Source organism: Pituophis catenifer, unplaced genomic scaffold (assembly GCF_029215685.1).
Source record: "Pituophis catenifer annectens isolate HBS135680 unplaced genomic scaffold, rPitCat1.0.hap2 SCAF_4, whole genome shotgun sequence".
Lineage (NCBI taxonomy): Eukaryota > Metazoa > Chordata > Lepidosauria > Squamata > Colubridae > Pituophis > Pituophis catenifer.
The window spans coordinates 93,665,981-93,693,809 of record NW_027256884.1 but is presented as its reverse complement, the minus strand read 5'-3'; the positions used below and the strand labels follow the sequence as shown (position 1 = coordinate 93,693,809).

The 27,829-nt window shown below is 39.1% G+C and overlaps 1 protein-coding gene across 1 annotated transcript; it reads left to right on the top strand.

Annotated features, from left to right (window-relative positions):
- Nucleotides 1-116: 116 nt before the first annotated feature.
- NSUN3 (NOP2/Sun RNA methyltransferase 3) lies at nt 117-27,270 on the top strand. Its single transcript, XM_070943737.1, has 6 exons — nt 117-209; nt 1,023-1,132; nt 6,688-7,031; nt 7,559-7,713; nt 12,486-12,607; nt 27,008-27,270. Exons 1-6 carry the CDS (start codon nt 117-119, stop codon nt 27,267-27,269), a joined length of 1,086 nt encoding a protein of 361 aa, XP_070799838.1. The 3' UTR covers nt 27,270.
- Nucleotides 27,271-27,829: the final 559 nt, after the last annotated feature.

Here is a 27,829-nt window from a genome sequence, read left to right as displayed (position 1 = left end):
GCAGGGGGCGCTAAATTGCGCTCTCCTCCGTGCCCTCTCCATCCGCGACTCGGTTTTCTGAGGCGCTTCCGCCGGCCGGACTAGGGCTGCAAAGCACAACGTGCGCGCCGCTTCCAATGTTGACCATGTTCTCGCGGGGGATGCTTCGGGCGAATTTGGTTGCCGCTCGGCGACACAGAAAGGAGCGGTATTCTTCGGCGAGGAGCCAGGTGAGCGCGAACCGGTTGAGAAGACCCCACTTTCGCTTCGCCGCGTTTCCGTGGCTTTCCCAGAATGCCCAAAGTCGACTTTAAGTGGGTATAAAGCAGAGGTCTCACTTGGCAACTTTAAGACTTGTGGACTTCAACTCCCAGAATTCTCCAGCCAATTCTGGGAGTTGAAGTCCACAAGTCTTAAAGCTGCCGAGTTTGAAGACCTCTGGTATGAAGTGAAATTATATCCTCTCTATTTACAGATGGGGATGTCGGCTAACTTTGCTTCGCCAGTACAATCATAATCATAATAATCATAAGTTTATTTGTCAAGCATATATAAGACAACAGGTAAAAGTATAAACCTAATTTGAATAAATGAAAAGAGTAAGTAAAAAAGAATATTAGGACAGGGACGGTAGGCACGCTGGTGCACTTATGCACGTCCCTTACAGACCTCTTAGGAATGGGGTAGAGTCAACAGTAGACAGTTTAAGGTTAAAGTTTTGGGAAAAAGATTTAGATCTCATTTCCGGTGTTAATGGAAAGGTGCATTTTTTCTTTTCTTTTCTTTCTCTTGTTGGGATAGAAGGAGGTTCTACAATTTTTTGCGAAAAACAATAGCGCAGATGCTTGAGCTTTAGGCGTTTTCTTCTCACTTTTATGTTCAAAAGGTGTAAGCGATGTGAATGATCCCTACTGCAAATAATCTGTCCCCGAAATTGGCCTGTCTTAGAGAAATATTTACTGGTTAAATGTAACTTGCATACAGGGAATTTATGCTGCCTCCCTCTCTCTCTCTCTCTCTCTCTTTTTCTTTCTCTCACACAGAAAGAACCAACGTCAGAAAGAAAGCTTCAGAAGCAAATATGTCAGGTTGTTCTCAATCACTTCGAGAAACAATACTCTGAAGAGTTGGGAGGAGCATGGAATTCAGTCAGGTTAATTTCTGTTTTGTTTTGTTTTCTTCCTACTCTTTCCTCCTGACCCCAATCCATCCTTTTTTAATAATTAAAATTCTACTTGTCTTCCAAATGCCAAAACTTTTTTATGTTAGATTTTTTTTCTTATAAAACGGAGCCAAAGCTGAACTGGTGGTATATCGATCACTATAAATATATATTTATAGCAAAATCCTCCTCCTTAATGACCCTGCACTTAATTCAATATTTCTGATAATATTTAGGAATATAGCTCCCATCAATCCCTGGGATGGGATGGTTTATGAAAGGCAGAAGTCAGCATTCCATACTGGAGTCATTTGACACATATGCAGACCTTATAAATGACAAAATTGGGTGATGGGAATTTCAAAATAAATGCTTTGATGGTTTTTGACAAACGTGCAGCAAGAGGCAGAAGAATTGCTCCTGCAGAAAATCTACAATTTTCTAGCTAATTCTGTCTGATGTGAAAAACTGAAAAGACAATCTAATTGAATAAAATAGAAGGTCAGAATAGCTAAAAAGTATAATGTCCAACTTTCCACAATAGATGTTGCAAAAGCAGTATTTTTGTATTTTATTTTTCAGATGGTTTCAATTCTAGAACTGATGTAGGTTATACACCAGTTAGAAAAGAGAACCATAGATCTTGTCTCTCTGCAGTCCTTTTCCAGCCTACCACAGATCTGCTTCCTTTTGCTTATTACAGATGTCAAGAGTCCCCATATTGGAGACCATTATAATCAGAATTCTTGAAAAGAGTAAGGAAGCTGTTTCTTCCTATGAGATTGTTGTGTATGTTTTGAAGAGAAATAAAATTGTGGGATTTACTTTCCCATCATAAGATATAGTATCTTTGACATAGAAATCTATATTTTAAAAATCAGGCTTAATAGTTTTCTGGATTGGTTCCACAGATTCAACTCAAGCTAAATCTTCTGATTTCAATGCTAGTGCTTCCTCTTAATAGTACCGTATATAGTTGAATATCTGCAAATATTTTTCCTTTGCTTATGAATTAGACACATCAATTTGTGTATCTGCTTTAGATTTTCCTATGTTTAATTTTAGAAAATTGCATGGGTTTATATACATATTTCTCAGTTTGAATTGTGCTTCAATGCTATAATCACAACACTACTCTGTCACATAATTACAATGTGACAGAGAGGAAAAGAGGTATCCTATAAACCAGTGTTTCGCAACCTTGACAACTCGAACAGAAATGGACTTCAAATCCTAGAAAACCCCAGTCAGTATGGTGATTAAAGAATAGTGGCTCGAAAATTATATGATTTTGGTAAACAGTCTCTTGGTGATACTATTTTGTTCTACTGACCCAGTATGATGTGTTCTATCTAATTATATCAATTAGATATAATTAGATATTTTTTCATACCAAAATCCATATTTAGCTTTTAAATGGCATCCATATTTAGCTTTTAAATGGGTTAGGCAGAACCTGCACAAATGTTACATAAATGTGATTCAATTAAATTCAAATTTAACCACAATTAGAGGTATTAAACGTACAAAAGAGCCTTGATAGTACAGGGGTTTAGTGCACCCTGTTATTAACACAGCTGCCTGCAATTTCTGCTGGTTCGAATCTCTCCAAGGCTCAAGGTTGACTCAGCCTTCCATCCTTTCTAAGGTAGGTGAAATGAGGACCCAGTTTGTGGGGGCAATAAGCTGACTTTGTATAAAATATACAAAAGAATGAAGGCTATTGCTTAACGCATTGTAAGCCGCCCTGAGTCTCCGGAGAAGGGTGGCATATAAATCAAATTAAAAAAAAAAAATAAGATCAGCGTCTTTGTGTGATTTTCCTCTTCTCAATGGGCTGCACCCAAGATTTTAGGAAGACAGCATAAATGTTGTACAATAGTTAGCATTTATATCCTGCCTTATTTTTGTTCACCCAACCTGGCTATACAATGACTGATCCAAATTCAGCCATTGGTTGAATTTGCACTATTTATTTAACCACAGTGACCTTGTAGTTGCAGTTGCCTAATATTCAAATGTGTGCTGCCTTAAGATTCTGAACAAAGCTGGAATATTAATTTGACATAGAATACCAGAGTTGGAAGGGACCTTGGAGGTCTTCTAGTCTAACTTCCTGCTTAGGCAGGAAACCCTACACCACTTCAAACAAATGGTTATCTAATCTCTTCTTAAAAACTTCCAGTGTTGGAGCATTCACAACTTCTGGAGGCAAGTTATTCTTCTGATTAATTGTTTTAACTGTCAGGAAATTTCTCCTTAGTTCTAAGTTGCTTCTCTCCTTGATCAGTTTCCACCCATTGCTTCTTGTTCATATCAGGTCATATATATGTATATGCACCTGATATGTGCATATACATCTGAGATGGCCCAGGAGTTCATGGCTTCCATGACGGCCATAGACCTGACTCAATTAATTCATGGACCCACTCACATGGGAGGACACACTCTGGACTTGATTTTTGTCTCTGGACAGTGGATGAATGATCTCGAGATAGGGGAGTTAGTGATTGAGCCCTTGTCATGGTCGGATCATTCCCTTCTTAGGCTTGACTTTCTAACCGCCACACCCCGCCGAAGGGAGGCGGGACAGACCAGATGGTTCCGCCCCAGGTGCCTGATGGATCCTGATAGGTTCCAGATGGAGCTTGGGCCACTTCCTGAGGCTCTGACTCACGGCTCGGCTGAGGAGCTGGTGGCCGCCTGGGATAGGGCGGCTGCTGACGCTTTGGACCGAGTCGTGCCTGTGAGGCCTCTGACCCGTCACCAAGTCTACCTAGCTCCTTGGTTCTCCGAGGAGCTGAGGGAGATGAAGCGCTAGAAAAGACGCCTAGAGAGCAGTTGGAGATCTAGTCGCTCCGAATCCGACCGAACACTGGTAAGGTCTCATATTAAGACCTACCTAGTGGCGATAAAAGCGGCAAAATGTAACTATTTTTCCGCTCTAATTGCATCAGCAGGTAACCGCCCCGCTGCCCTGTTTAGGGTCACCCGCTCCCTCCTCCATCTGGGAGCGCGGGAGGATCCCTTGCAGGATCGTGCCGAGGACTTTGTTCAGTATCTGGACAATAAAATCCTTCAGATTCAGGAAGGCTTGGTCTCTGACTGGGTAGGTACTGACGGGATGATTGGTGCCAGTCTTGGGACTGCCATTTGGGAGGAGTTCGATCCTGTTGCTCCCGAGGACGTGGACAGGATACTGGGGCGGCTGAACACTACCACATGTTTATTGGACCCGTGTCCCTCCTGGTTGGTGCTGGCTTCCCGGGAGGTTACGCGAGGCTGGCTCCTGGGGATTATCAACGCTTCCTTGAGTGAGGGTGTCTTTCCATCTGCCTTGAAAGAGGCGGTGGTGAGGCCCCTCCTCAAGAAGCCTACTCTGGATCCGGCTGTTTTGGCTAACTACTGTCCGGTCTCCAACCTTCCCTTCTTGGCGAAGGTTGTTGAGAGTGTGGTGGCGCAACAGCTTCCTAGGTACCTGGATGAAGCTGTCTATCTGGATCCACTCCAGTCCGGCTTCAGGCCTGGGCACAGCACGGAAACGGCATTGGTCGCGTCAGTGGATGATCTCTGGAGGGCTCGGGATAGGGGTTGCTCTTCTATCCTGGTCCTGTTAAATCTCTCAGCGGCTTTTGCTACCATCGACCATGGTATCCTGCTGCGCCAGATGGAGGGGTTGGGAGTGGGGGGCACCGTTTTGCGATGGTTCTCCTATCTCTCCGAGTGGTCGCAGTCGGTGATGGCAGGGGGGCAGAGGTTGACCCCGAGGCGCCTTGTTTGTGGGGTGCCGCAGGGATCGGTCCTCCCGCCCCTTGTGTTCAACATTTATGTGAAGCCGCTGGGCGAGATCATCCGTGGCTTTGGGATGGAGTTCCATCAGTACACTGATGATACTCAGCTGTACATCTCCACCCCAGGCCATCCCAACGATGCCCTTGAAGTGATGTCCCGGTGCCTGGAGGCCGTGCGGACCTGGATGGGGAGTAACAGGCTTCGACTCAACCCTTCTAAGACCGAGTGGCTGTGGTTTCCGGCATCCCGATATAGCCAGCTGGTGCCATCGCTGGCTATTGGGGGCGAGTTATTGGCCCCCACGGATAGGGCTCGCAACTTGGGTGTCCTCCTGGATGCATGGCTGTCTTTAGAAGAGCATATGACGGCCGTGGCCAGGGGGGCTTTTTATCAGGTCCGCCTGATTCGCCAGTTGCGTCCCTTTCTGGATCGGGACTCCTTACGCACAGTCACTCAGGTGCTTGTCACTTCCCGCCTGGACTACTGCAATGCTCTCTACATGGGGCTCCCCTTGAGGAGCACCCGGAGGCTCCAACTGGTGCAGAATGCGGCCGCGCGGGGGATTATGCGAGCGACGGGGCGCTCCCATGTGACACCTCTCCTGCGTGAGCTGCATTGGCTTCCTGTGGTCTTCTGGGTGCGCTTCAAGGTGTTGGTTACCACCTTTAAAGCGCTCCATGGCATGGGACCTGGGTATTTGCAGGACCGCCTTCTGCCGCCGATAGCCTCCCACCGACCAGTACACTCCCACAGAGAGGGACTCCTCAGGGTGCCGTCAGCCAGGCAACGTCGGCTGGCGACCCCCAGGGTGAGGGCCTTCTCTATGGCAGCTCCTGCCCTCTGGAACGATTTGCCCCCGGAGATACGAAGGATTCCGGATCTCCGGGTTTTTCGCCGTGCCCTAAAAACTTTTCCATCAAGCAGGGCTGGCGTGAAACCTCCCCCCCCCCTTTTTAGTCTTAGCTTTTAAATTGTTAAATGGATTTTAGTTTTCAATGTTTTAAATTTTTTGGGCCACAGTTATTTAATTCTTTTAATAATTTTAAATTTTGTATTGATATGTGTTTTAGTTCTGGCTGTGCACGGCCTGAGTCCACTAGGAGAAGGGCGGGATATAAATTGAATTGAATAAAATAAATAAATAAATAAATAAATAAATAAATAAATAAATAAATAAATAAACAAACGTATATATTATACATATATTATATACATATAAAGTTTTAACTTTGGCTTTCTATTATGCAATCCCAGCAATCCAAGGTCATTAAATTAATTTACTCACTGTTTGAATACAGAAAATGAATTAACTCAATTATATGACTTAAGTAAGCCATATAAAAACAGACAGCAAATTCCAGGAGCATTGAATCTTGATCATTTGACCCTTAAAACAACAGCATAACCACAATGCCACTACAATGCCTTTCTTATACGGACTTAATGATAAAAAAATAAATTGGGTAGCAAGTGATAAAAGACATGAATTTTTCCTGACTTCAAGGCCACATTTTGCAACTCAATTCCTGCACTTTCACCTTGTGCATACACATTCAGAGTGGCTTATTTCAGATTAAAAGATGTGCAATATTCTGTCCTGTTTTAATTGCCTTCCTATGTAACTGAAATTAATGTAGAAATTAATGACCATCAGTTTAACCTCTCTAACCTTTCAGATACAACTATACATATTAACAAATTGTTGAATTCTTACATATCACTGCATACCTGGATTTTTTTTCTTTCATATGCAGGGGAGTTCTTACAACACCGCAGTACTGGCAATATGCAGTCCTCCTTAATAAATTCAGATGCTCTTCTGAAATTGAGTCTTATTTGTGTTTAAAGAACTATCGCCTCCTTTTCACAAGACCTTCATCCTATTTTCCACAATCATTGAAATGTTACATCAGTGATGCCCCCGGAAAATTCCCTGCTCAGAAACACAGAGATGGACAATTAAAGCAGTATTACTTGCTAAATGCTGCCTCTCTGCTGGCAGTACTGGCTCTGGAAGTAAAAGATGGAGAAAAAGTGTTGGATATGTGTGCTGCTCCAGGGGGTAAATCAGTAGCCACACTGCAGTATGCTTGCCCAGGTAAGAAGGAAGCAAAGGAGTTCCTGTGGATTTTACTTTGTAGTCGTAACCGATTATAGGGGGTGCTGCTCATCTTTGTTTCAAGGGTTGTTTGTGACAGCCCTGTTCGAAGATATTTCCAGGCTCATGTGGCCAGCATGACGTCACAGAGCACTGTTTCCTACCTGATACATTTTTATGTACTCTTTGGATGCTTTCGAACTGCTAAAGTAGGTGAAGACGGGAGCTTACCAGTCTCGAACTTGGATTGTTGGCTTTCCAGCCAACAAGCCCAGCGTCTTAACCACTGAGCCACCGTACCGTCCCAGATAAATCACTCCATTAGTAAATTCAATGATACATTGTTAGCAAGTTTGTTCCCCAAAACATATTTAAGTTTATTCAAAGACATTGATAAAGGATGCTCTCATGGCATTCTTTTTTTAAAATTTAGGAATTAATTTACGGTATATTCCAAATATAGTCTAAATGGCTTGAGAAAACTGGCTTGGCTATGTATTTTTTTAAATCTTAACTTTCTTGCATAGGACTTTTACAGTCAAATGAATATGATAATTTGAGATTCCATTGGTTGAAGCAGACACTAGAATCCTTCATTCCAGAATCTTTGATGAGCCTAATTACTGTTTCTACGAACGATGGAAGAGAAATAGGAAATCTTCAGCCTGAAAAGTTTGATAAGGTTTGTCTATATTGGCTAACAATTTTATGGAGGCTAAGTTTTTCTCTTATCTCTTGTTAACTTATCTAATTAAAATAAATTATAGTGATAGCTCTTTCTTTGTACAGAATACAGAAAAAAATACATTTTTATTTTTCGTTCAGAAATATAGCATTGGTTTCTTTTGGGTCTCCTCTCCAAGAATAATAACAGAACATAGAATAACAGGGTTGGAAGAGACCTTGGATGTCTTCTAGTCCAACCCCTGCTTGAGGAGACCCTATACTATTTCGTACAAATAGTTGTCCAATCTCTTCTTGAAAACCTTCACAGATGGAGCAACCCAACTTCTGGAGGCAAGCCATTCCACTATTTAATTGTTCTCACTGTCAGGAATTTCTCCTTAATTTTAGGTTGGATATCTTTAATAATCTACCCATTGCTTCTTGTTCTGTGATCAAGTGCTGTGGAGAAGTCATTAGACTAGATATACCTAATTCCTTCAACCGTTTAGCATAGGGTTTAGCCACTATACCACCTATCAAGAGTGCTCTTCTCTGCACTCTTTCTAGAGTCTCAACATCTTTTTTATATTGTGGTGACAAGAACTGGACACAGTATTCCAAGTATAGTCTTACATGTTCAGTATAAAATTGTATTATCACTACTCATTATCTTGATACTATCACTCTGTTCTTGCTGCTTAGGAATGCATTGGCTTTTTTGCAGTTACAGATAATAATATAACAGAATTGTTCAATTTAATTTAATTAATTTAATTAATCATATTTCTATGTCGCCCAACTCCCAAGGGACTTTGCACGGCTTACAACAGAAATAATACAGTGAACATAAAAATAAAAAAAAAACATTGTAAAAGCATTTTAAAAACATTAAAAACACATGTACACTATCCATGGCCAGTTCTCGCAAGATTGAACAGTGAGATCAACGGCCCCAGGCCTGCTGGAAAAGCCAGGTCTTCACCGCTTTCCGGAAGGCCAATAGGGTGGGGGTAATCCAGACCTCAGGAGGTAACTGGTTCCAGAGAGCTGGGGCAGCCAAGGCTGGTACTTGGAGGATTTAGTGGCTTGGAGGTCCCATTGTCCAGATTCCTGCCTAAGGTAGGACTAGCAATTAAAAATGTAATTATAAAAACTTTTAAGAATAGCCAAAGAGTGTGTCTATGAATGTATGTACATATGTTTGTGCCTGGAGTTGGAGATATAACTACATCCATATAGTATCCTTACAGTTCAGGTGTGCAGAATACACTGCATATGCACTTTCTAGGTGGTGGATTGTGAGTAAGTCACAATTGTGTGAGCATGCTTGGATAAAATTGGCCTTTGTAATATAATGAAATGTATTCGTATTGTCAGGCATATTCCTTCCATTAGCAGGGAATTTTGCAGTTAAAAAACATAAATGTAGAAATAAGTGAAAGAAACTAGAATCAAAGTTAAATAATTGCCAGAAGGGAAAGTATGAAACTGTGTTAAAAGATAGATTAGTATCCCAACAGAGTAAGTGGAAATTGTTACAGAATGCCAGTGATAAGTGTGGAGACATTATGAATGCATGCATGAGAAACATCCTTAATAGCATAATGAAATAAATGACGAATCTATGAGAAAATTGCATATAAGAGAATGATTAATGAAAAAAAATATGGAAAAAAATGTATAATGTATGGTTATGCATTAAGCCTAGGGACTCGTGGGAATTGGTGAACTAGTGAGGTAGCTCTGTATTAACATACCTTCGCCTATTTAGCTGTGTTTTATAGTTCTTAATGTTTTTAATAATGATTGTTATTTGTAAATAGGTTTTTTTATTTTTTTGTATGCTGCCCAGTCATTTGTTTATGAGATGGGTAGCTACATCAATTTGAAAAATAAAGTCTGTATAGAGAAAAACAGCTGAAAAGATTTAAGAACAAGCAAGGAAAGGTTAAAAGAGAAAATGCAGAGTGATTACAGTGGAAATAAAATTGGAAATGGATAAAAAGGTTTGAACGAGGAACCTTCAACAGGGAGAACTGAATTAAAAGTAAAAGTGATGAAATCATTTGGGATGAAGTCAAAGTGAAGAAATGCTGAAAGAGTGTTTTAGAGATTTATAGAGGAATGACAGTGATGTATTGAATGTAGAATTGAAATGAATAGTCTAAAAATTAATGCCCTTGTCGTGGAACACCCTTCCATCTAAGATCTGGCAGGCTGCTACCCTCCTAGACTGCTGGAAACCAAGAGCAATCTTTTCCCGCAGTGTTGGGGTAGAGTGGGAATGGTGCCTAGAAAAACTTAAATGTTGATAAATGTAGGAGATTTTTCTTTTGAGTGCCAGGAAGTTTTGTTATAAACTTTATTAAAAATTTGGATTCTTAATTTTCTGACAGCTATCTAAGGCTATGGTGCAAAAGCTGGGTAGCCACATAACACTTCTTAATCAAATGAAATATAAAATCATAAATGCTGTCAGCTTGAACAGTGAAGTGTTTTGTGTAAATTGAAAATTGGTTGCTAATTATTAATGTATGATGGAATGAAAACATGTATGAGAATAAATGAAATCCTTAGTGAATGGTTTGATCTTGAGTTAGGAACGTGCCTGTATGATTCTCATTAGTTGTTTATATATTTACGGACAAAATGCATAAGCAGGTTTGTGATGTTACAGGTGTAGTATACTTTTGGTACAGATGATGCTGTGTGGTTGGCTAAGAATTCAAATGATTAGTATTGAATAGTAGACATTGTAGGAAGAGAGTCTATGATACCAAATATCAGATTCAGATTAATAGCAGAAGACACGTAAAGATGGTAGAATCTGTTTCAGCTAACAAAATTTATTAAAAACTGCAGCTCATGAAAGTGTATCCTTTCAATAAAATGTATTAGTTAGAAAAAGTAATTCCAGACTCCTAGAAATTGTTAGACTGTATAACGTATCAAAGGTTCCTGATCTGATAATGAATATATCATACACCAGGGTGGTTGTATTTGACAAGGAAAATGGTGTGTATAATTACAAGTTATACATATATGTATGTTGTCCTGTGACAATTTGCAACAGGGCATTAAATCTCAGGAGCTTTGGGATCTTAACTGGATCCTCTAGGAGGAAGGCCAGTTCAGAAATGTGAAAAATAATAAATAAAAATCCCATAAAGCAATATAAGCAATATATAATATCAGTGAAAAACACATATACATATACACATAATTCAACCCAGCAATTTAAAACAAAGATTATCAGTATTAATTTTCTACTTAATTTTATATATGATAACTGATTGCAGTCAAATTATTATATACTCAAAAGTGCATGTAAGTGTAAATGTACTGCCTGCAATGGAGGAATGGCTGATGAAGATGATGGAATTTGCAGAGATGATTAAATGGACTTCTTTGACAGAGAAATACAGAAAAAACACAATATCTGTATTTGTTGCTGACTGGAAACCCTTTATAGATTTCTTGCATGAAGCATGAAAAAAAAAATGAACTTTTGATTTATAGAGTAGAATAACAGAGTTGGAAGGGACCTTGGAGGTCAACCCCCTGCTCAGGCAGGAAATCCTCTACCATTTCAGACAAATGTCCAATTGTCCAATCTCTTCTTAAAAACTTTCAGTGTTGAAGCATTCACAACTTCTATAGGCAAGTTGTTCCACTAATTAATTGTTCTAACTGTCAGGAAATTTCTTCTTAGTCATAAGTTGTTTCTCTCCTTGATTAGTTTCCATCCATTGCTTCTTGTCCTGCCTTCAGGTGCTTTGGAGAATAGCTTGATTCCTTCTTCTTGGTGGTAACCCATGAGATATTAGTAGACTGCTATCATGTCACCCCTGATCCTTCTTTTCATTAAACTAGGCATACCCAATTCCAGCAACTGTTCTTTATATGTTTTAGCCTCCAGTCTCCTAATCATCTTTGTTGCTTTTTTCTGTACTTCAGACTATAGAAAGCACAGAGCTTTTTATTGTAAGAATATAGTTAAGATTTTATAATCATATATGTATTTGCTGCAAAGGATTTCTGTTTTATCTTTTTATACTTTAGTCTTTTTCTTTTTCCCTTTTTTTCTTTACTTGTTATTAATTTCGGATTGTTTTTAATCTTCTTAAAATCTTTAATAAACTTTATACCAAAAAAGTAGTAAAGTGCACTAAGTTTAGTCCTCCATTTTTTTACCCATTACAGTAGACTCTTTTGGAAGGTCTTGTGTTGTAGACTATAATGTAATAAGAAGTATTTCTAAACTATTTTACACTTTCATAATTATTTGCTCAAGAAGAAGTTAATGCCATCTTGCTTTTATACAAATTATACATATGTCATGGAATACAGAAGGTTGTTTTTTTAATGTATAAACTGGGGTCTTTGTTAGAAAGCATGTTATAACAGATATAATTTTTTCATAACCTTTTGCTACCTCTGGAAAAATTTAGCCTTGATAAGGGAAAATTAAGGAAACATTAATGGAGAAATTTTATAGCATTTATACATTTTTGAATTACTCTATGTCATAGACAAAGTTTAAGATCTGTTTATTATTCCAGGATGCAGGTCTTAATGGATTTAAGTTCCAGAAAGACAATATCCTACTGAACGTTAAAAGCTTTCTAACAACAATAGGACCAATTACTCAGACTTATTCAAATGCTGGTTAGCCATTTGTAAGAAATGTCTTAGTTTGGTTAAACTAACTAGTATGCTTTAACTCTGTGATTCTGTTTTGTAATTCTACTAAACCTTTTGTTGTTGTTGTTGTCATTGATTATTCAGATCCTAGTGGATGCTCCTTGCTCAAATGATAGAAGTTGGTTATTCTCTTCTGATACCCAGCAGGCTACTCTGCGTTTAGCACAAAGGAAGCTATTATCTGCTGTACAGATACAATTGCTCAGGTAAAAATTGAAAAGAAAAAAGGACTGCTCATTCCCAGAATGAAGGACGTGCTAAATCATATTCTGAAACTCTACGTCTCCTTGACCTATGTATTATCCTCTCCATATGTAGTCACACTGAGCCAGTCATTGTTCCAAAAAGCATAGAGCTACACTGCTTTCTCCTGGTAATTGCCATAGTGTATAGAGAGTACCATTCAAGTTTTCCTGCTGAGTTCTTTCGCAATTGTAACTAGGACATTCCCAAAGGGTGAAGGAAGGGAAAACATCAGGCATCCATATCTGAGTTTTAATGTACTTGAACAACAGCAACAGATCAATGCCTGGTAATCTTTTTAAAAACACCTTAAGCAAAAAAAAAAAAAAAAATTGCAATTCTTAAATTGAAGTAAATAAGTAAAAGTTGTGAGTACCAAGTGTCCTTTAGTCTATAAATTCAGGTGAAGAAAGCAATACAGATAATCCTGGACCTATGATCTGTGAACTTGTGATCATTACAAGTTACTCAGCACTGAACCAATGGTGGCTATGACCAGTCCTCAGAGTTCCAGTTGTCCCAGGACTCCCATGGTCACATGATCACAGCCTCGATACTGGGCTACCTACTCACACTTATGACTCAGTGGTGGGTTGCTACCGGTTCGCCCCAGATCAGGTGATCCGGTAGCGGCGGCGGCGGCGGCAGGAGGTTCCTCCTACCTGCCCAGATGTCTCTGCGCATGTGCATGCACCCACAAGTGAACTGGTAGCGGCCAAAATTGAAACCCACTACTGTTACGACTGGTTGTCAAATGCCACATGATCACCATTGGCTACCTTCGCAGTACCTTCTCTGACCTTCCCCTTGCATACCCCCTCGCCTAGGTTCCCATTTGGCAGCAGCCACTTACCTGCCTGCATCCTGGAGACTTGCAACTTCCTGCTGACTTCCACACTGATTTTGGTTGTGGGAAGTCAGCGGGAAGTTGCCTTGCCTCACAATCATGCGATCGTGGGATTTTGTGACTACTAGGAGTTCAAGGATTATAGTCGCTAAGCAATACAGTTGCACTTTATGACTGCATTGTTTAACAAGATAAATTCTAGTCTCAGTTGCTGTCATAAATTGAGTACCCGTAACAAGGATCTAGGCCGGCCTTTGTCCCTAACCAACTTCTTTTCCTATTTATTGTATTACAGTTCTCAAAACTCCTAGTGAGCAATACAGTCAGGGAATTAAAAGTCCAGTACCATCCGGTGGACAGTGTGGATTTAGATATTGGCATGAGATGGAAGCAGCGCTGGCCACTCATGGATATTCTGTGATGGAACTTAAATAGTGACAGCACAACCTTCCTTGTCTTAATCTCATCAGCCTTCAATATTGTCAACCACAATATTTTTTCTGAATGGTCTGCAAGGATTAGAAATTCGAGGCACTTGCCTACCTGTGCAAGTCAATTCAGTCAGTTTAACAAAAGGAAAGAGTTTGTCTCAAGATTCTTTGGTTCTGTTTAAGATAAAGCTGCTGAGAGGGGTCATCTCCCAATTCAATATGTTATAAATTGGTGATTTAGTTTGGGTGATATACTTTACTTGGAGGGTTAGCTTATTGAGGGGATGCAATCCATAAGTAAATAAAAATGAATCATAACAAATTACATTCCCTAGCAGAGAAGCACACACACACACACACACAGAGAGAGAGAGAGAGAGAGAGAGAGAGAGAGAGAGAGAGAGAGAGAGAGAGAGAGAGAGAGATACATGGACAATGCACATTATTGTTATCAGAATTTTCTTTTTCTTCATAGTGTTATGTGATGGGCAATCTCTTGGGGACATATTTTTAAATGTACAGTATGTATAATAGAATAGAATTTTTTATTGGCCAAGTGTGATTGGACACACAAGGAATTTGTCTTGGTGCATAAAGCTAATTATTATTTATAAACTTCATATATAAAGAGTCAGTTGTTTGACTTAGTCTCTATTCTCTTCCCCATCCTAATTGGAAAAATGTTTTATCCCTATCTTAAGTATAAAATTCAAGATTTCATTTTCCATTTCTATTTAAGCCAACCATAGTTCTTTTTAGCTATATTCTGAGTCCTGATTACAACTTAATTTATCAAATAAAGATTAATTTTTTCCTGTCCTTTGGTTCAAATTATTAGCTATGTTGTAAAGTCCAAGAGTATGTTAGTTTTATATAAACTAATCCCTTGTCTCTAAAGAACAGCCAGTTGAAACCAATGTAATAGTCATAGCATTTCTGAAGGTTGCCCAGCTGTTACATGACTTAGGTTTTTAAACACCTTACTGGGAAAAAGTCTAGCTACATATCAGAATAGAATTCAAAAGAAGGACAATTCAAGAGGAATGAATACCTCGGGGCAGTGAAAATGATAGAACAGAGATGTAATTTCTCAGGGGCCTTGGATGATGTTTCCTTAATCTCTTCAAAGGAAGCACCAAATTATAAAGATTATTGAATTATTTGATGCCTATTAGTGAATTAAAATATATAATTATTAATTAAGATAGCCAGTTTGGTGTAGTGGTTAAGGCACCAGCTCAAAACCAGAGCTGTGGAGTCGGGAGATAAATGTTCCGACTCCGACTCCGACTCCTCAGTTTTTTGTACTTCCGACTCCGACTCCGACTCCGACTCCCCGACTCCGACTCCTCTGTATTAATATGCGAATGTATTTTATACATTCCTTGAAGGAAAGAAAGGCAACATACATGTCATTACCACAGGACTACTGGCTGGGAAGCCAACAGTCTACTGTATTGAACAGTTTAAGCAAAAGACAAACACAATGAAAACAACAAAGTTTTATTAATTTTTTTTTATTAATTTAATTAATCAAGTTGCTGGATAGTAGCAGCAGGCATAAACATCAGGAACAGGAACTTTACCAGTTCAAAAATACAAACCACATTATTTGGTTGTTTTAGAACAAAAACAAAGCTTATCTATATGAACCAAAAACAAAATCTGTAAAACCTAGAAATGGTTTATATTAATCTTGAAATGTAGTTATAGGCTTAGCAAATGCAAATCAATTCAATGTAGAGTTCTAAGGAAGAGAATTGCCTCTGCCAGATCCTCTTTCATAGAGGCTCTTAAGTCAGACTTTATTATTTTTAGGGCTGAAAATAATCTTTCGACACTGACTTGGGTGGGTGGCATTGCAGTAACTATTCTGGCCACATCACTAACGATCTCTGGATAAACAAGGATGGCTTCTTCAACAGTAAGTTTTGATGAGCGATCATACTTTTCAACTTCTTTTAGTGCTTTATAAAACTCCTGTTGGAATTTTTTTATTTGGACATTTACTGGTTCTGTAACGCTTATGCGACGTCGCTTTCCTTTAGCAACTTCCATTTTGTCTAAGAAGGAATCAAAGTCTAATTCTTCGTTTGAAGAAGATGATTCTGAGTTACCACTATTGCTTAAAAGAACTCCATCCTCCTGTGGAGGTATTTCAGGTCGTAATCCCTTCATGCGAACTGCTACATCATAGAGGGCCTTTTTCCCAGTAGCAATCTGTTTACTGTTCAATAAAAGTCGGCTCATTGGGTCGACATAAATAGCCGCTAACAAGATTTCATTTTCCAGCAAAAGACTCTCTCTTTTCATCATTGAAGATGCAATGCCCTCAGCTATTAACCCTCCATTTTTGTTCAGGCGATATAACAGGCTCTTCCATTCCAAGAGGAATTTACCCGGGGTTAGATCATCACATTGCAACCTCTTGGTGACAGTGAAGGGGTGAGAAAGAAGGTTCTCCAGCTCTTTTGTTTGTGTCCACTGGCTTGCAGTTAATGCAAGATTTTCATTGTCCATTTCTTCTATGAAGTCTTTAAGTTCAAGCAAACGCTTCACCATTAAATAAGTGCTTCCCCAGCGAGTTGTTTGATCCAAAATGGCTCCTTTTCCTGCACGTCTTTTCAAAATTGCATCTGTTTTTGGGGCCCTGGCTGCAACAGTTACTTGCCGTAATTTGCCAATTAATGTAGCTGCATGGCGATCTTTTAATCCATCTCTTATGGCAAGTTGCAGTGTATGAACAGCACATCGCATATGATGAATAGTAGCAAGCTTCAATGCTTCTTCAACAAAGTTGTCTAAAAAAATGTCAGCATTCTCTTCAGTTTCTAAACTTTCTCTAATACTTGCAGAGCTGTCTTCCTCTAAGTCTAATATCTGTTTGATACCTTCTTCATCTGCCTTCATCTTCTCAATTGTGCTCAACATGTTAGAAGCGTTATCTGTCACAACACATAAAATCTGTTCCTTTTTAATTTCAAAATCTTCTAGAACACCCTCCACTAACTTCTGAAGGTAATCACTGGTGTGATGTGCCTGAGTATTTATTCCTCATCTATTTTTGTAAAAAACCAATATTACCCTTCATCCTCATCTCTAATCTTAATCTTAATCAAATTCAATTTTTCCCTTCTATTCTATATTATACCCCTTCCCATTGTCATCTATTTTTATATCCATCCTCACATTGGTTAATTATGTAATATTACAGTTGTTTAATATGAATTCAACATTTTAATATAAATCAATTAGTTATATAACTACCTTTTTTGTATATTAATCAATATGAACATGAATATTCCAATTATTTCCATGCAATCCAATTTCTTACAAATCAATTAATTATATTTACCAATAATAATAAACCAAATAATTTCCCCCATATATTCCTCCAAACTTAACCATTATTACAATTCCCTAGTTAAATAAAGCTTTTTTTCTTTTGTGTTTTAAAATCTCCTTTTTAGTAGGAGTCGGAGTCGGAGTCGGTGCATTGTTTGCCGACTCCGACTCCAGGTACCCAAAATTTCCTCCGACTCCGACTCCTCGACTCCGACTCCGACTCCGACTCCACAGCACTGCTCAAAACCAGGGAACTGACTTCTAGTCCCACTTCAGGCACAAAGCCAACTGGGGGGGAGAGGTCACTCTCTCAGGCCTAGGAAGAGGGTGCTACAATGGTAAGCCACTTCTGAAATTTTGCTAAATAAACAAACAAATAAATAAATAAATGCAGGGACTTGTACAGGCAGTTGCAAAGAATCAACACTGACTTGAAGGAATCAAATATAGAAGCCAGTGAATTAAAATTAAAGTTTCCTTTTTTTCTAGATCCACTCCTTTGCTCTGATTACTTTTTGGAGTAGGTTACTTCAGTAACCTATCCAAGGGGTCAGTCCAGTCCTATGCAAAACACAGACACACATGCACAACATTTTGTACCCCTCCTTTGACTTGATTTCTTTTATTTGTTGGAACATTTTCAACCATAGGTTTTAACAAATTCACTTTTTTGGATCCAGCACTATTGTCCTCTTCACACAATAAGCTTGACGGACACGAGAGAGACAGTGAATCAGCTATGCAAAAAGTGAGAAAAAGTATACATTGTCCTAGACTAATAGATGTTAAATTTAGCTTAAGCAGGCATAGAGCTGATTTAGATTAAAGTAGCTTATTCCATTCATTTACGTGAACTGATATTGAAAGGTTAACTAGTACTTACCTTTTCTGTGATAGATCCATAGAAACAAGGCCTTTTTAAAATCATTGTCTCTGTTGCCATTCTTTTTTCTACTTCTCCATGGCAACACTTGTTGGGAGACAGCAGTGAGATACACTTAGAAATTAGTAAGGTGATAGTAATAGCACTTAGACTTATATACTGCTTCACAGTACTTTACAACCCTCTCTAAGCAATTTACAGAGTCAGCATATTGCCCTCAACAATCTGGGTCCTCATTTTACCGATCTCAAAAGGATGGAAACCTGAGTCAACCTTGAGCCAGTGAGGATCGAATTCCTGGCAGTGAGCTGAATTAGCGGAATTAGTATGCAATACTCTAACCACTGTGCCACCATGGCTCCAAGGTAAAAGTCTTCCTTTCCCCCCCCCAAAAAAAAAATCTGACCTGGCCATACTGCAATGCTAACATTGCAGTTGAAAGACTGGGCCATCTTATGTATTATTGGTGTATACACCAATAATGTACAGAGGAGTCATCAGGCCAGGCAGAATCATTTATTTTATGCTAAGAGGGCCGGTGGGTATTGTTTAAGAGCTGCCTGTCTTTTCAGGCAGGTTTGCATAGAAATCCATCTTAATTTTAAAAGTAGGCCTATTCTTAATTAATTAGCACTGCAGTTTTGCAAAACATTGTTTGGTCATTGCTAACCATCTCTGCATTCTGCAATATATAGTCTAAATCAGGTGTCAAACTCGTGACATCATGGCAGCGTCACGTGAGGTATCGGGACTTTTTCTCCCTTCGCTAAACCGGGCATGGGCGTGGCCATTGTGTGACACATCCAGCCAATGGGCCGTGAGTTTGACAGCCCTGGTCTAAATAGTTTCCATTTTAAACCTGTTAAGAATATTCAAAATTTTGAAAGAAGAACACTCAGTTTACTATAGATTTCATATCTCACGTGGCATCTGCCAAAACTGTCTGTATAAATGGGGTATAGTATCCTCCCTCAGTGTGATTGTGGGGGTCCCAAGTCAAATTGTAGATTATATAGTGACCAGGCAGTAAACTGAGGGCATATACCAGTCCAGTATCTGATTTTTTAAAAAAATATAAACGATACTGTGCTTCAATGGTTAGATGGCCTAGACATTGGCATTTGAACATAGATCTTCTTAACATTTATATTATATTGTGTTTTACTAATTTAGGTGAAATGTTAATACATATTACTAGCAAGGAGATTAATAAGCCAGGGTTTTTCTCTTTTTTTTTCTTCTTCAGTAATTGATCATACATACTCGTGCTACATACTTCTTCAGTAATTGATCATACATACTTCATGCTATTGATCATACATACTCGTTGTCAGCATAATTGAGAGAGAAATAAAATAGTTTATTTTCAAGGAAGTAGAGCTTTTTATGGAAATCTGTCATAACAGCATCACAAAAAGGGTTGGGAGGTTTGTGTTTTCCTACTCCTTTGTTTTAAGAGGGAGTGACTTCCTACCTAAAATGGAAGCCTGTGATTTATAACCAAAATATGAGTGTCTTATTGCAGTAATGCATCATGTCACCCATTTCCTTTGGAGAAATCAATCACATTTAAAAACATTGACCTCCTTCAGTTTTCTTTTTCCAGTATTTGACATATAGAATCTAATTTGTGGACTTCTGGCTGTAGGAAACATACATCATTCAGTGAAATTTTTGCAAATTTGTATAAATCATTCTAAATTATGTCTCTAAAATGGAACATTTTTGACAACAAGAATCTTGTTGGTAGAAAAAAGATACTAGCAAGCTGAAATTGTCCAATTCCCCTAAGCATATTTAATCAAATTGGAGCCTGTTTTCTTGAAGAAAAAGAAATTGGGGCTTGATAAAATAGTACCTAGCTAAGTGACAATACAGCAGTGGCTAATTTTCACTTTCTTCCTCTGGTGACTTACTGTACCTGTGTACTTCAAAGGCCAAAAAGCTTTAAAATGTCCACATGTCAGCCCTTGATTACAAAATCATTTTCCATTCTCCTGTATAATTTCATACAATTTTCCTCTAGGATGCAGTAGAAGAGTGCAACCAGGAAGCTTTGCTACACTACCATTATGCAAATGAAATTCACCAAGAGCATATTTCAGAGTTTAATCTTGAAATTGGGGGGGGGGGGAATACTAACATTAGCTTCCTAGCTAAAATTGCACACAAAATTTACTAGAGAGCTCCAAGTTTAGGATTTAGAGGGGATGAAAATTATCATAACCAGCCCCGCCATGTCATAAATCACACAATGGAAATGTTATGATATATTAAGATTAAGGAATACATTTTTAAAAGGATTTTGAGATGGGTTTTTTTGGATTCATGTTAAAATACAAGTAAAATATGTTTTTTGCATTCTTTCTTTCAAACACATTCTAAACCATTACCTGTCACATGTTGATGCACTCTTAACTATTTACTATTTATTCAACCAATTGTTTCCTGAGTACTTCCAGAAGACATAGAAACAAATAAGTAGATTCAGGTTAGAGTCTGAATGTGTCTCTGGAATTCAGTATTTGCTGGACTCATACCACATTTCACTTATCAATATATTTCATTGTTATATAATATACTACAAAGCTCTCGTACTTTTTTCTTTTGGGTAAACTGAAGGTATTAATGACATAAGAAAAAGCAAAGCAAACAGCTAAAATTGACCAATGACATTTATACTAGCTCTCAGGACCTTTCAGTTATAATGGTGATCCCATTGCTATAAAAATCTACGAATCACCCGAAAACAAATACAGCATTTGAAACTGGTTTCCCCTCAATCAACAAATAATAATTTTAAAAAAGATCCTTTTGATCCAATAGAGACTTCCATTGGAAAAAAATTGCATCCTTTCTGAAACTATGAATTTCACATTGCTCATCCAAATTTAAGAATAGCTTTCAGAAGTGCTAAAGAGGATGGAAAACTTTCTCTTTTGACAAACTGAGGCCAGGTTTTCTTCTTAGTGGGGCCATCAATGTGGAACTTCTCAGTGAAGCGCTAGAGTTGCCTTTTACTCAGGCTGTTACTCCAGCTTTAAAAACACACCTTTTTCAGTTGCCCTTTAATAAAGTCTAATTATGCTGTACAATTTCAGTTTGAATTTTAAAAAACTTAAATAGCTTTTTAAACAATTTTACTTGGACAGCTTTTCTTTTATTTTGCTTGACTTTTGGCATTCAAGACCAAGAGATTTTGCTCTAGCTGTCTAATAACTAATATTCTTCTAGTGATTGTGTAACAAAAGGTATATAATGCTGTGCAGAGGCAACATTATCCTTTAATAAGTTGCCATTGCACTTTAATCTGAATTCTATTATACTGCTTTGGAGCTTGGCTTGGCCGGGCCCATAGAGATTACAGCACAACATTTGTCAATGGTTCTTTAGAATGCCAGGCAAAGCAGTTTAAAAAATGGCAAGGATCTATCAAGGCCTTCTAAGAAATTACTCTTGGAATGTCTGGCAAATCTTCCAGCAGCTGCTTCTACATGTGGTTATGACTATAAATTGTAAAAAGTTTCAAAAGTCTTTGTATAAGACTCCCCATAATTGAAGGAACATTCAACGCTGAAGAGAAGTTACATCAGTCTGGAATTGAGGGGAAACTTATGACTATGATATTAGAGAGAGAAATGCTGGAGACTTGATATAAGCAAAGCTTTCTGGGACTTCATTTGCATTATCTCAGTACTGTACAGCCCCATGATAAATTGTATGTTGAGGATACAGATAAGAGTTTCTTGCAACTTCCAATGAATTTGTAAGGAAGAATAGCAGGCCATTGCAAGAAGAAATTGAAATCAAATTACTGTAATGTGAAGATGCCACGTTGATCAATAAAAGAAGGAAGGGGGGTAACAGAATTCCTTTTTTATAAAGAAGGAATATAGGGAAGAATGTCAATGTTATTTCTGTGGTTTGAATGGTTTGGAGCAAATTTTTTCCCTGCTGATCAGATCCATCTCTGCAGTCTCAGAAAATAGTTTCTGCTAATGAACACAAGATGGCAGCATTGAAATATGACACTGTCCTCACTATCTGCCCTGATTTTTTTTTTCCTTTTTCAATATGGAGAATAGATCAATTAATGACAGAGTTAATCTTGACCATTCTAGTAGAATGCAGAACATGTAATTACTAAGGAGTGGGCTGAGAGAGTGAAGTTTGTAATATGAATTGCTATATCATTTCTCTTTTCTGATGTATACCTGCATCCTTTTACATTTAAGTGTGAACAGGTGACCCAAAGATAAAACTGTCTAAATGCAATATGGCAACCAATCAGAAAATTGTATTTGGTTCTTGGCATTTTGCAGTGAACAGTGTTTGAGGAAAAGCTGTGAATGTTTTGAGTTTTTCACAATTGCTAAAATTTTGAAGTGATATACCGTATTTTTCAGTGTATAAGACGCACCGGAGTATAAGATGCACCTTAATTTTGGGGGAGGAAAACAAGGAAAAAAGTATTTTACCTCTGCCTACCAGCATTTAAGGTGGCGCCACCCTCCTCTTCCTCCTGCAAGCGAGAGGTGCAGGGACTACTCGCTTTCTCCCAAAGAGACTCCTAGCATGCTCTGGGGGGAGGAACAGAGCACAGCCTGAGGAACAACCCTCCCTCTTCGGGACAGTGTGGGGGAGGGGAAATCTGCCCAGCAGCTTTGGGGAACAAGGCAGGAGCCACGATTTGCGGCTGGTCACCCCTCTGGCCACGCTGACTTCACTCCCCAGCAATGTGAGGAGCCGCCGCTGCCTAAGCCGGGTCTGCCGCCCGAACCCGTGATCCCCTTCCCGATTCCAAACATGGGGTGTGTGCAGAGACAAAAAAAAGTGTATCATGTTTCAGGCGGCAGATCTGGCCAGGAAGAAAGAGAAGAGTCTGCTGAGAAGGAGGACGGGGGCACGCGGTTCTGCAATGTACAGAAAAACACTTTTAGGCGTCAGCGCTACAATCTCCTCCCTGAATCCAAAGCACTTCCCAGTTCCCCACTGCATTTTGGTTTGCATTTTGGAATCCGGGCAGCGATGGCTGGAAAGAAGGAACGTTTCTCTTTAGGGGCTCCCATTCAGTTTGGCTTGGCTCCTGGGCGCAGAGAGGGTTAGGCAGCGGCGGCGGCGGCTTCTCACATTGCTGGGGAGTGAAGTCAGCGTGGCCAGAGGGGTGACCAGCCGCAAATTGTGGCACTCGCCTTGTTTCCCAAAGCTGCTGGGCAGATTCCTCCCCCCCCCCCACTGTCCTGAACAGGGAGGGTTGTTCCTCAGGCTGTGCCCTGACCGAGATCTCTGCCGCCTGGAACTGGCCAAAAATGGCCGAAGAGTGGGGTCCAGCGGGTAGGCGTGGCTACATTCGGCGTATAAAACGCACCCAGATTTTCACCCCCTTTTGGGGGGTAAAAAGGTGCATTTTATACACCGAAAAATACGGTATATATTTCTTCCTTTTTAAAGTACATCTTTTTAGCAGTTAAAATTAATTAAAATTTACAACAGTTTTATTCTTTAATTTATTATTCAGAATTTTATCCAGAGACTCTTGGCTGCTCAAAAATAGGAAAACTAATGTAATCATAAATGATAAAGAAATACAATACAAAATAGTAACTAAAACACAATACTTCAGCTCAACCTTGAAATGCCCTCCAGAAAAGTTATTTTTAACTGATTCTGGAGGGCAGATAATGTTAGAACCAGTCAATAGGATGCTATTCCAGAGAATTGGATCCATCATAAAAAAACTCTTATATCTGGACTCTCATGTCCCAGAAATGAAACTAGCTGTTTCTCCTGGTAAAACCAAAGTGGTCATGCCAACTCAAAGGAAAGATTCAATCCTAGAAGTAATTTGGTGCCAATATATATATACAGTGGGGCAAAAAAGTATTTAGTCAGCCACCAATTGTGCAAGTTCTCCCACTTAAAAAGATGAGAGAGGCCTGTAATTGTCATCATAGGTAGACCTCAACTATGAGAGACAAAATGAGAAAAAAATCCAGACAATCACATTGTCTGATTTGGAAAGAATTTATTTACAAATTATGGTGGAAAGTAAGTATTTGGTCCATATCAAAAGTTCATCTCAATACTTTGTTATATATCCTTTGTTGGCAATGACAGAGGTCAAATGTTTTCTGTAAGTCTTCACAAGGTTGGCACACACTGTTGCTGGTATGTTGGCCCATTCCTCCATGCAGATCTCCTCTAGAGCAGTGATGTTTTGGGGCTGTCGCCGGGCAACACGGACTTTCAACTCCCTCCAAATGGTTTCTATGGGGTTGAGATCTGGAGACTGGCTAGGCCACTCCAGGACCTTGAAATGCTTCATACGAAGCCACTCCTTCGTTGCCCGAGCAGTGTGTTTGGGATCATTGTCATGCTGAAAGACCCAGCCACGTTTCATCTTCAATGCCCTTGCTGATGGAAGGAGGTTTGCACTCAAAATCTCATGATACATGGCCCCATTCATTCTTTCCTGTACATGGCTCAGTCGTCCAGGTCCCTTTGCAGAGAAACAGCCCCAAAGCATGATGTTGCCACCCCCATGCTTCATAGTAGGTATAGTGTTCTTTGGATGCAACTCGGCATTCTCTCTCCTCCAATCACGAGTTGTGTTTCTACCAAACAGTTCTACTTTGGTTTCATTTGACCATGTGACATTCTCCCAATCCTCTTCCGGATCATCCAAATGCTCTCTAGCAAACTTCAGATGGGCCCGGACGTGTACTGGCTTAAGCAGGGGGACACGTCTGGCACTGCAGGATCTGAGTCCCTGGCGGCGTAGTGTGTTACTGATGGTAGCCTTTGTTACGTTGGTCCCAGCTCTCTACAGGTCATTCACTAGGTCCCCGGTGTGGTTCTGGGATTTTTGCTCACCATTCTTGTGATCATTTTGACCCCACGGGGTGAGATCTTGCGTGGAGCCCCAGATCAAGGGAGATTATCAGTGGTCTTGTATGTCTTCCATTTTCTAATTATTGCTCCCACAGTTGATTTCTTCACACCAAGCTGCTTGCCTATTGCAGATTCAGTCTTCCCAGCCTGGTGCAGGTCTACAATTTTGTTTCTGGTGTCCTTCGACAGCTCTTTGGTCTTCACCATAGTGGAGTTTGGAGTGTGACTGTTTGAGGTTGTGGACAGGTGTCTTTTATACTGATAACAAGTTCAAACAGGTGCCATTAATACAGGTAATGAGCGAAGGACAGAGGAGCCTCTTAAAGAAGAAGTTACAGGTCTGTGAGAGCCAGAAATCTTGCTTGTTTGTAGGTGACCAAATACTTATTTTCCACCATAATTTGCAAATAAATTCTTTCCAAATCAGACAATGTGATTGTCTGGATTTGTTTTCTCATTTTGTCTGTCATAGTTGAGGTCTACCTATGATGACAATTACAGGCCTCTCTCATTTTTTCAAGTGGGAGAACTTGCACAATTGGTGGCTGACTAAATACTTTTATTTAGTCAGCCCCACTGTAGTGCTTTATATATTAGAAACAAGAGGAAGTTTGGTGTGATTAAGGTATTCTGTTCTCCAGAATAATCCAGATGACAAACCAGTTCCATGAATTTTAACTGCCTTTATTGTAACGTAAAAGTCTTGCAAGTCTGAAAATGCATCTCTCTTCCCTTGTCTTTACTTTCTAGGGACTAGGAAGGGCCCCTTCTGACATGTTTTCTATACCTCTGTTCCTTCAGTGAGTTGAGATGTCTCTTACCTAACCATTGCCCTAGCTGCTGCTCTTCCTATCTTTCAAGGGTATTCCCACAGAGCATTACACATACAGACGTTAAAAGTCTTCACGCACCAGAATGATACTTAGATAGCACCTCCAGTGTGACCTGGGCTTGCAATATATTACCAGTTACCATTCAACCCACTGAATAATCTCTCTCTCACACACACACACAAGAAAAAAACCAAATTTTACTATTTCTGTCCTGTCCCCGGGCTTGAACCCTGACCAAGGTCTAAGATACCTACTCCACCCAGAGCACTCTAATTGATTCCAATCTATTGTTTCATCAAGGGAGTATGGAGGCCAAGCCATACCTCTGGCTCCAAGGAGGGCCTCTTAAGAAGGGTATGAAACTGCCTTATTTTAATAGTGATTCTTCCCATAACAAGGTATTTGTAATTTCCTGAATCCAGGGAGCAATTCCCCATCCTGCCCCTTTCCAGAAGGAACAGGCAAGCATGCAGCCTGCACATAATCAACAACATCTTAGAGAACTCATAATCCACTTACTCAGAAGTAACACAAAAGGAACCCAGATAATATGGTAAGGTGATACCTGAGTCACTTCATAAGACTGCTGTTTATTTGATAGCTCCTCTGAAATAAGAAATGTCCAGTTGATTTCTATAGTTTAAATCCTATAAACTTCTGTTACTTATATTGTACCTCATATTGTACATTTAGTTTTCGGTTAGTGTGGTGCAAGGCTCAGGTATTTTTTTGTAAATCAGGATTAGTAGAATATCCAGTTCCTTATAGCTAGTTCAGTAAACCAATTATTTAGGTTAATGTATTTTCTCCCTTCTTTTCTCTTAGTCATTTTTTTCTCCAAAATTTATTGTCAGTTTAACATTTTGTCAAAGTTTGAAACAGAATGAGCTAGTTATCTCCTATGGGCAAAATGTAGTATATCCTTCCAACGTTTTAGTAATGGATTCTATTGTATGTATTGGCTGAGCAATAATAATCACATGCCATTACTGAAATGTTAAGCTTAATCCACATAAGTATGCACGGTTTTCTGGCAGCTGAAGATTCCAAGTGTAAATATGTATGCTGATGAATCCAATTTAACCCAATATATTTACTCTTTTTTGCTTTGTTTTGCTTTTATTATTTAACAGATCTGCAATTAAAGCATTGCGTCCTGGAGGATATCTGGTTTATTCTACATGTACTCTTTCTAAGTCAGAGAATAATGATGTCATAAATCACATCCTTGATTCCTGCAGCAGTGTTTTGCCAGTGGATTTGCACACCCTGGTCACTTCACTATCCAAGGAATTCAGTTTTGCTGCCAATGTCCAACAGCATGAACTTTTGGTACTTCCAGAAAGAGGGAAAGCGTGGGGACCAATGTATATATCTAAATTAAAGAAAGTATGATTCATGAAATGCTTGTGTAGTTCTTGTGAATCATAATGACAGGGTTTGACAAGAGTAATGAACACCTTGTGATTCATACACCACTGACAAAATCAATTTTAATAATCTTTGTATTTTCTTTTTGAACTAAACTACTTAAAATATTTGAGAAATTACATGTTTCATGAAGAGGAGAGATTTCTATTAAATCCTATAACCATATTGCAGCAGTAACTGTGGATACAAAAATTGGAACTATTTGGTATAGGTCTATTGCTTCCAAAGAAAAAGTGGTATAGTTTAAAACACCATAAAGCAAAACTATTCTGAAGTTAATTTCAGTTTCTAGGTATTGGAAGTAACTCTTACATTTTCTCCTAATTTTTGTTCCCAATGGTTAGATGGAGTATTCAGAGAAAAGCTCTGAATGATAACCTGTCTGGAATGTATAAGAATGTATAATGGATTATGTTGAAAAACACTGATTTCCAATTAAACCATATTCAGTGTTTAGTATGTAGGTTCTTCCTGATAGCCAGAGAGAAAGCAAACAGCACTTCTCTTTAAACCAGCATGATTTG

Excerpts from the sequence above, each read along its gene's own strand:
- NSUN3 (XM_070943737.1), top strand. The coding sequence starts at position 117 with ATGTTGACCATGTTCTCGCGGGGGATGCTTCGGGCGAATTTGGTTGCC. Across the intron at positions 210-1,022 it reads ATTCTTCGGCGAGGAGCCAG|AAAGAACCAACGTCAGAAAG; the intron begins GTGAGCGCGAAC and ends TCTCTCACACAG. Across the intron at positions 12,608-27,007 it reads GTACAGATACAATTGCTCAG|ATCTGCAATTAAAGCATTGC; the intron begins GTAAAAATTGAA and ends ATTATTTAACAG.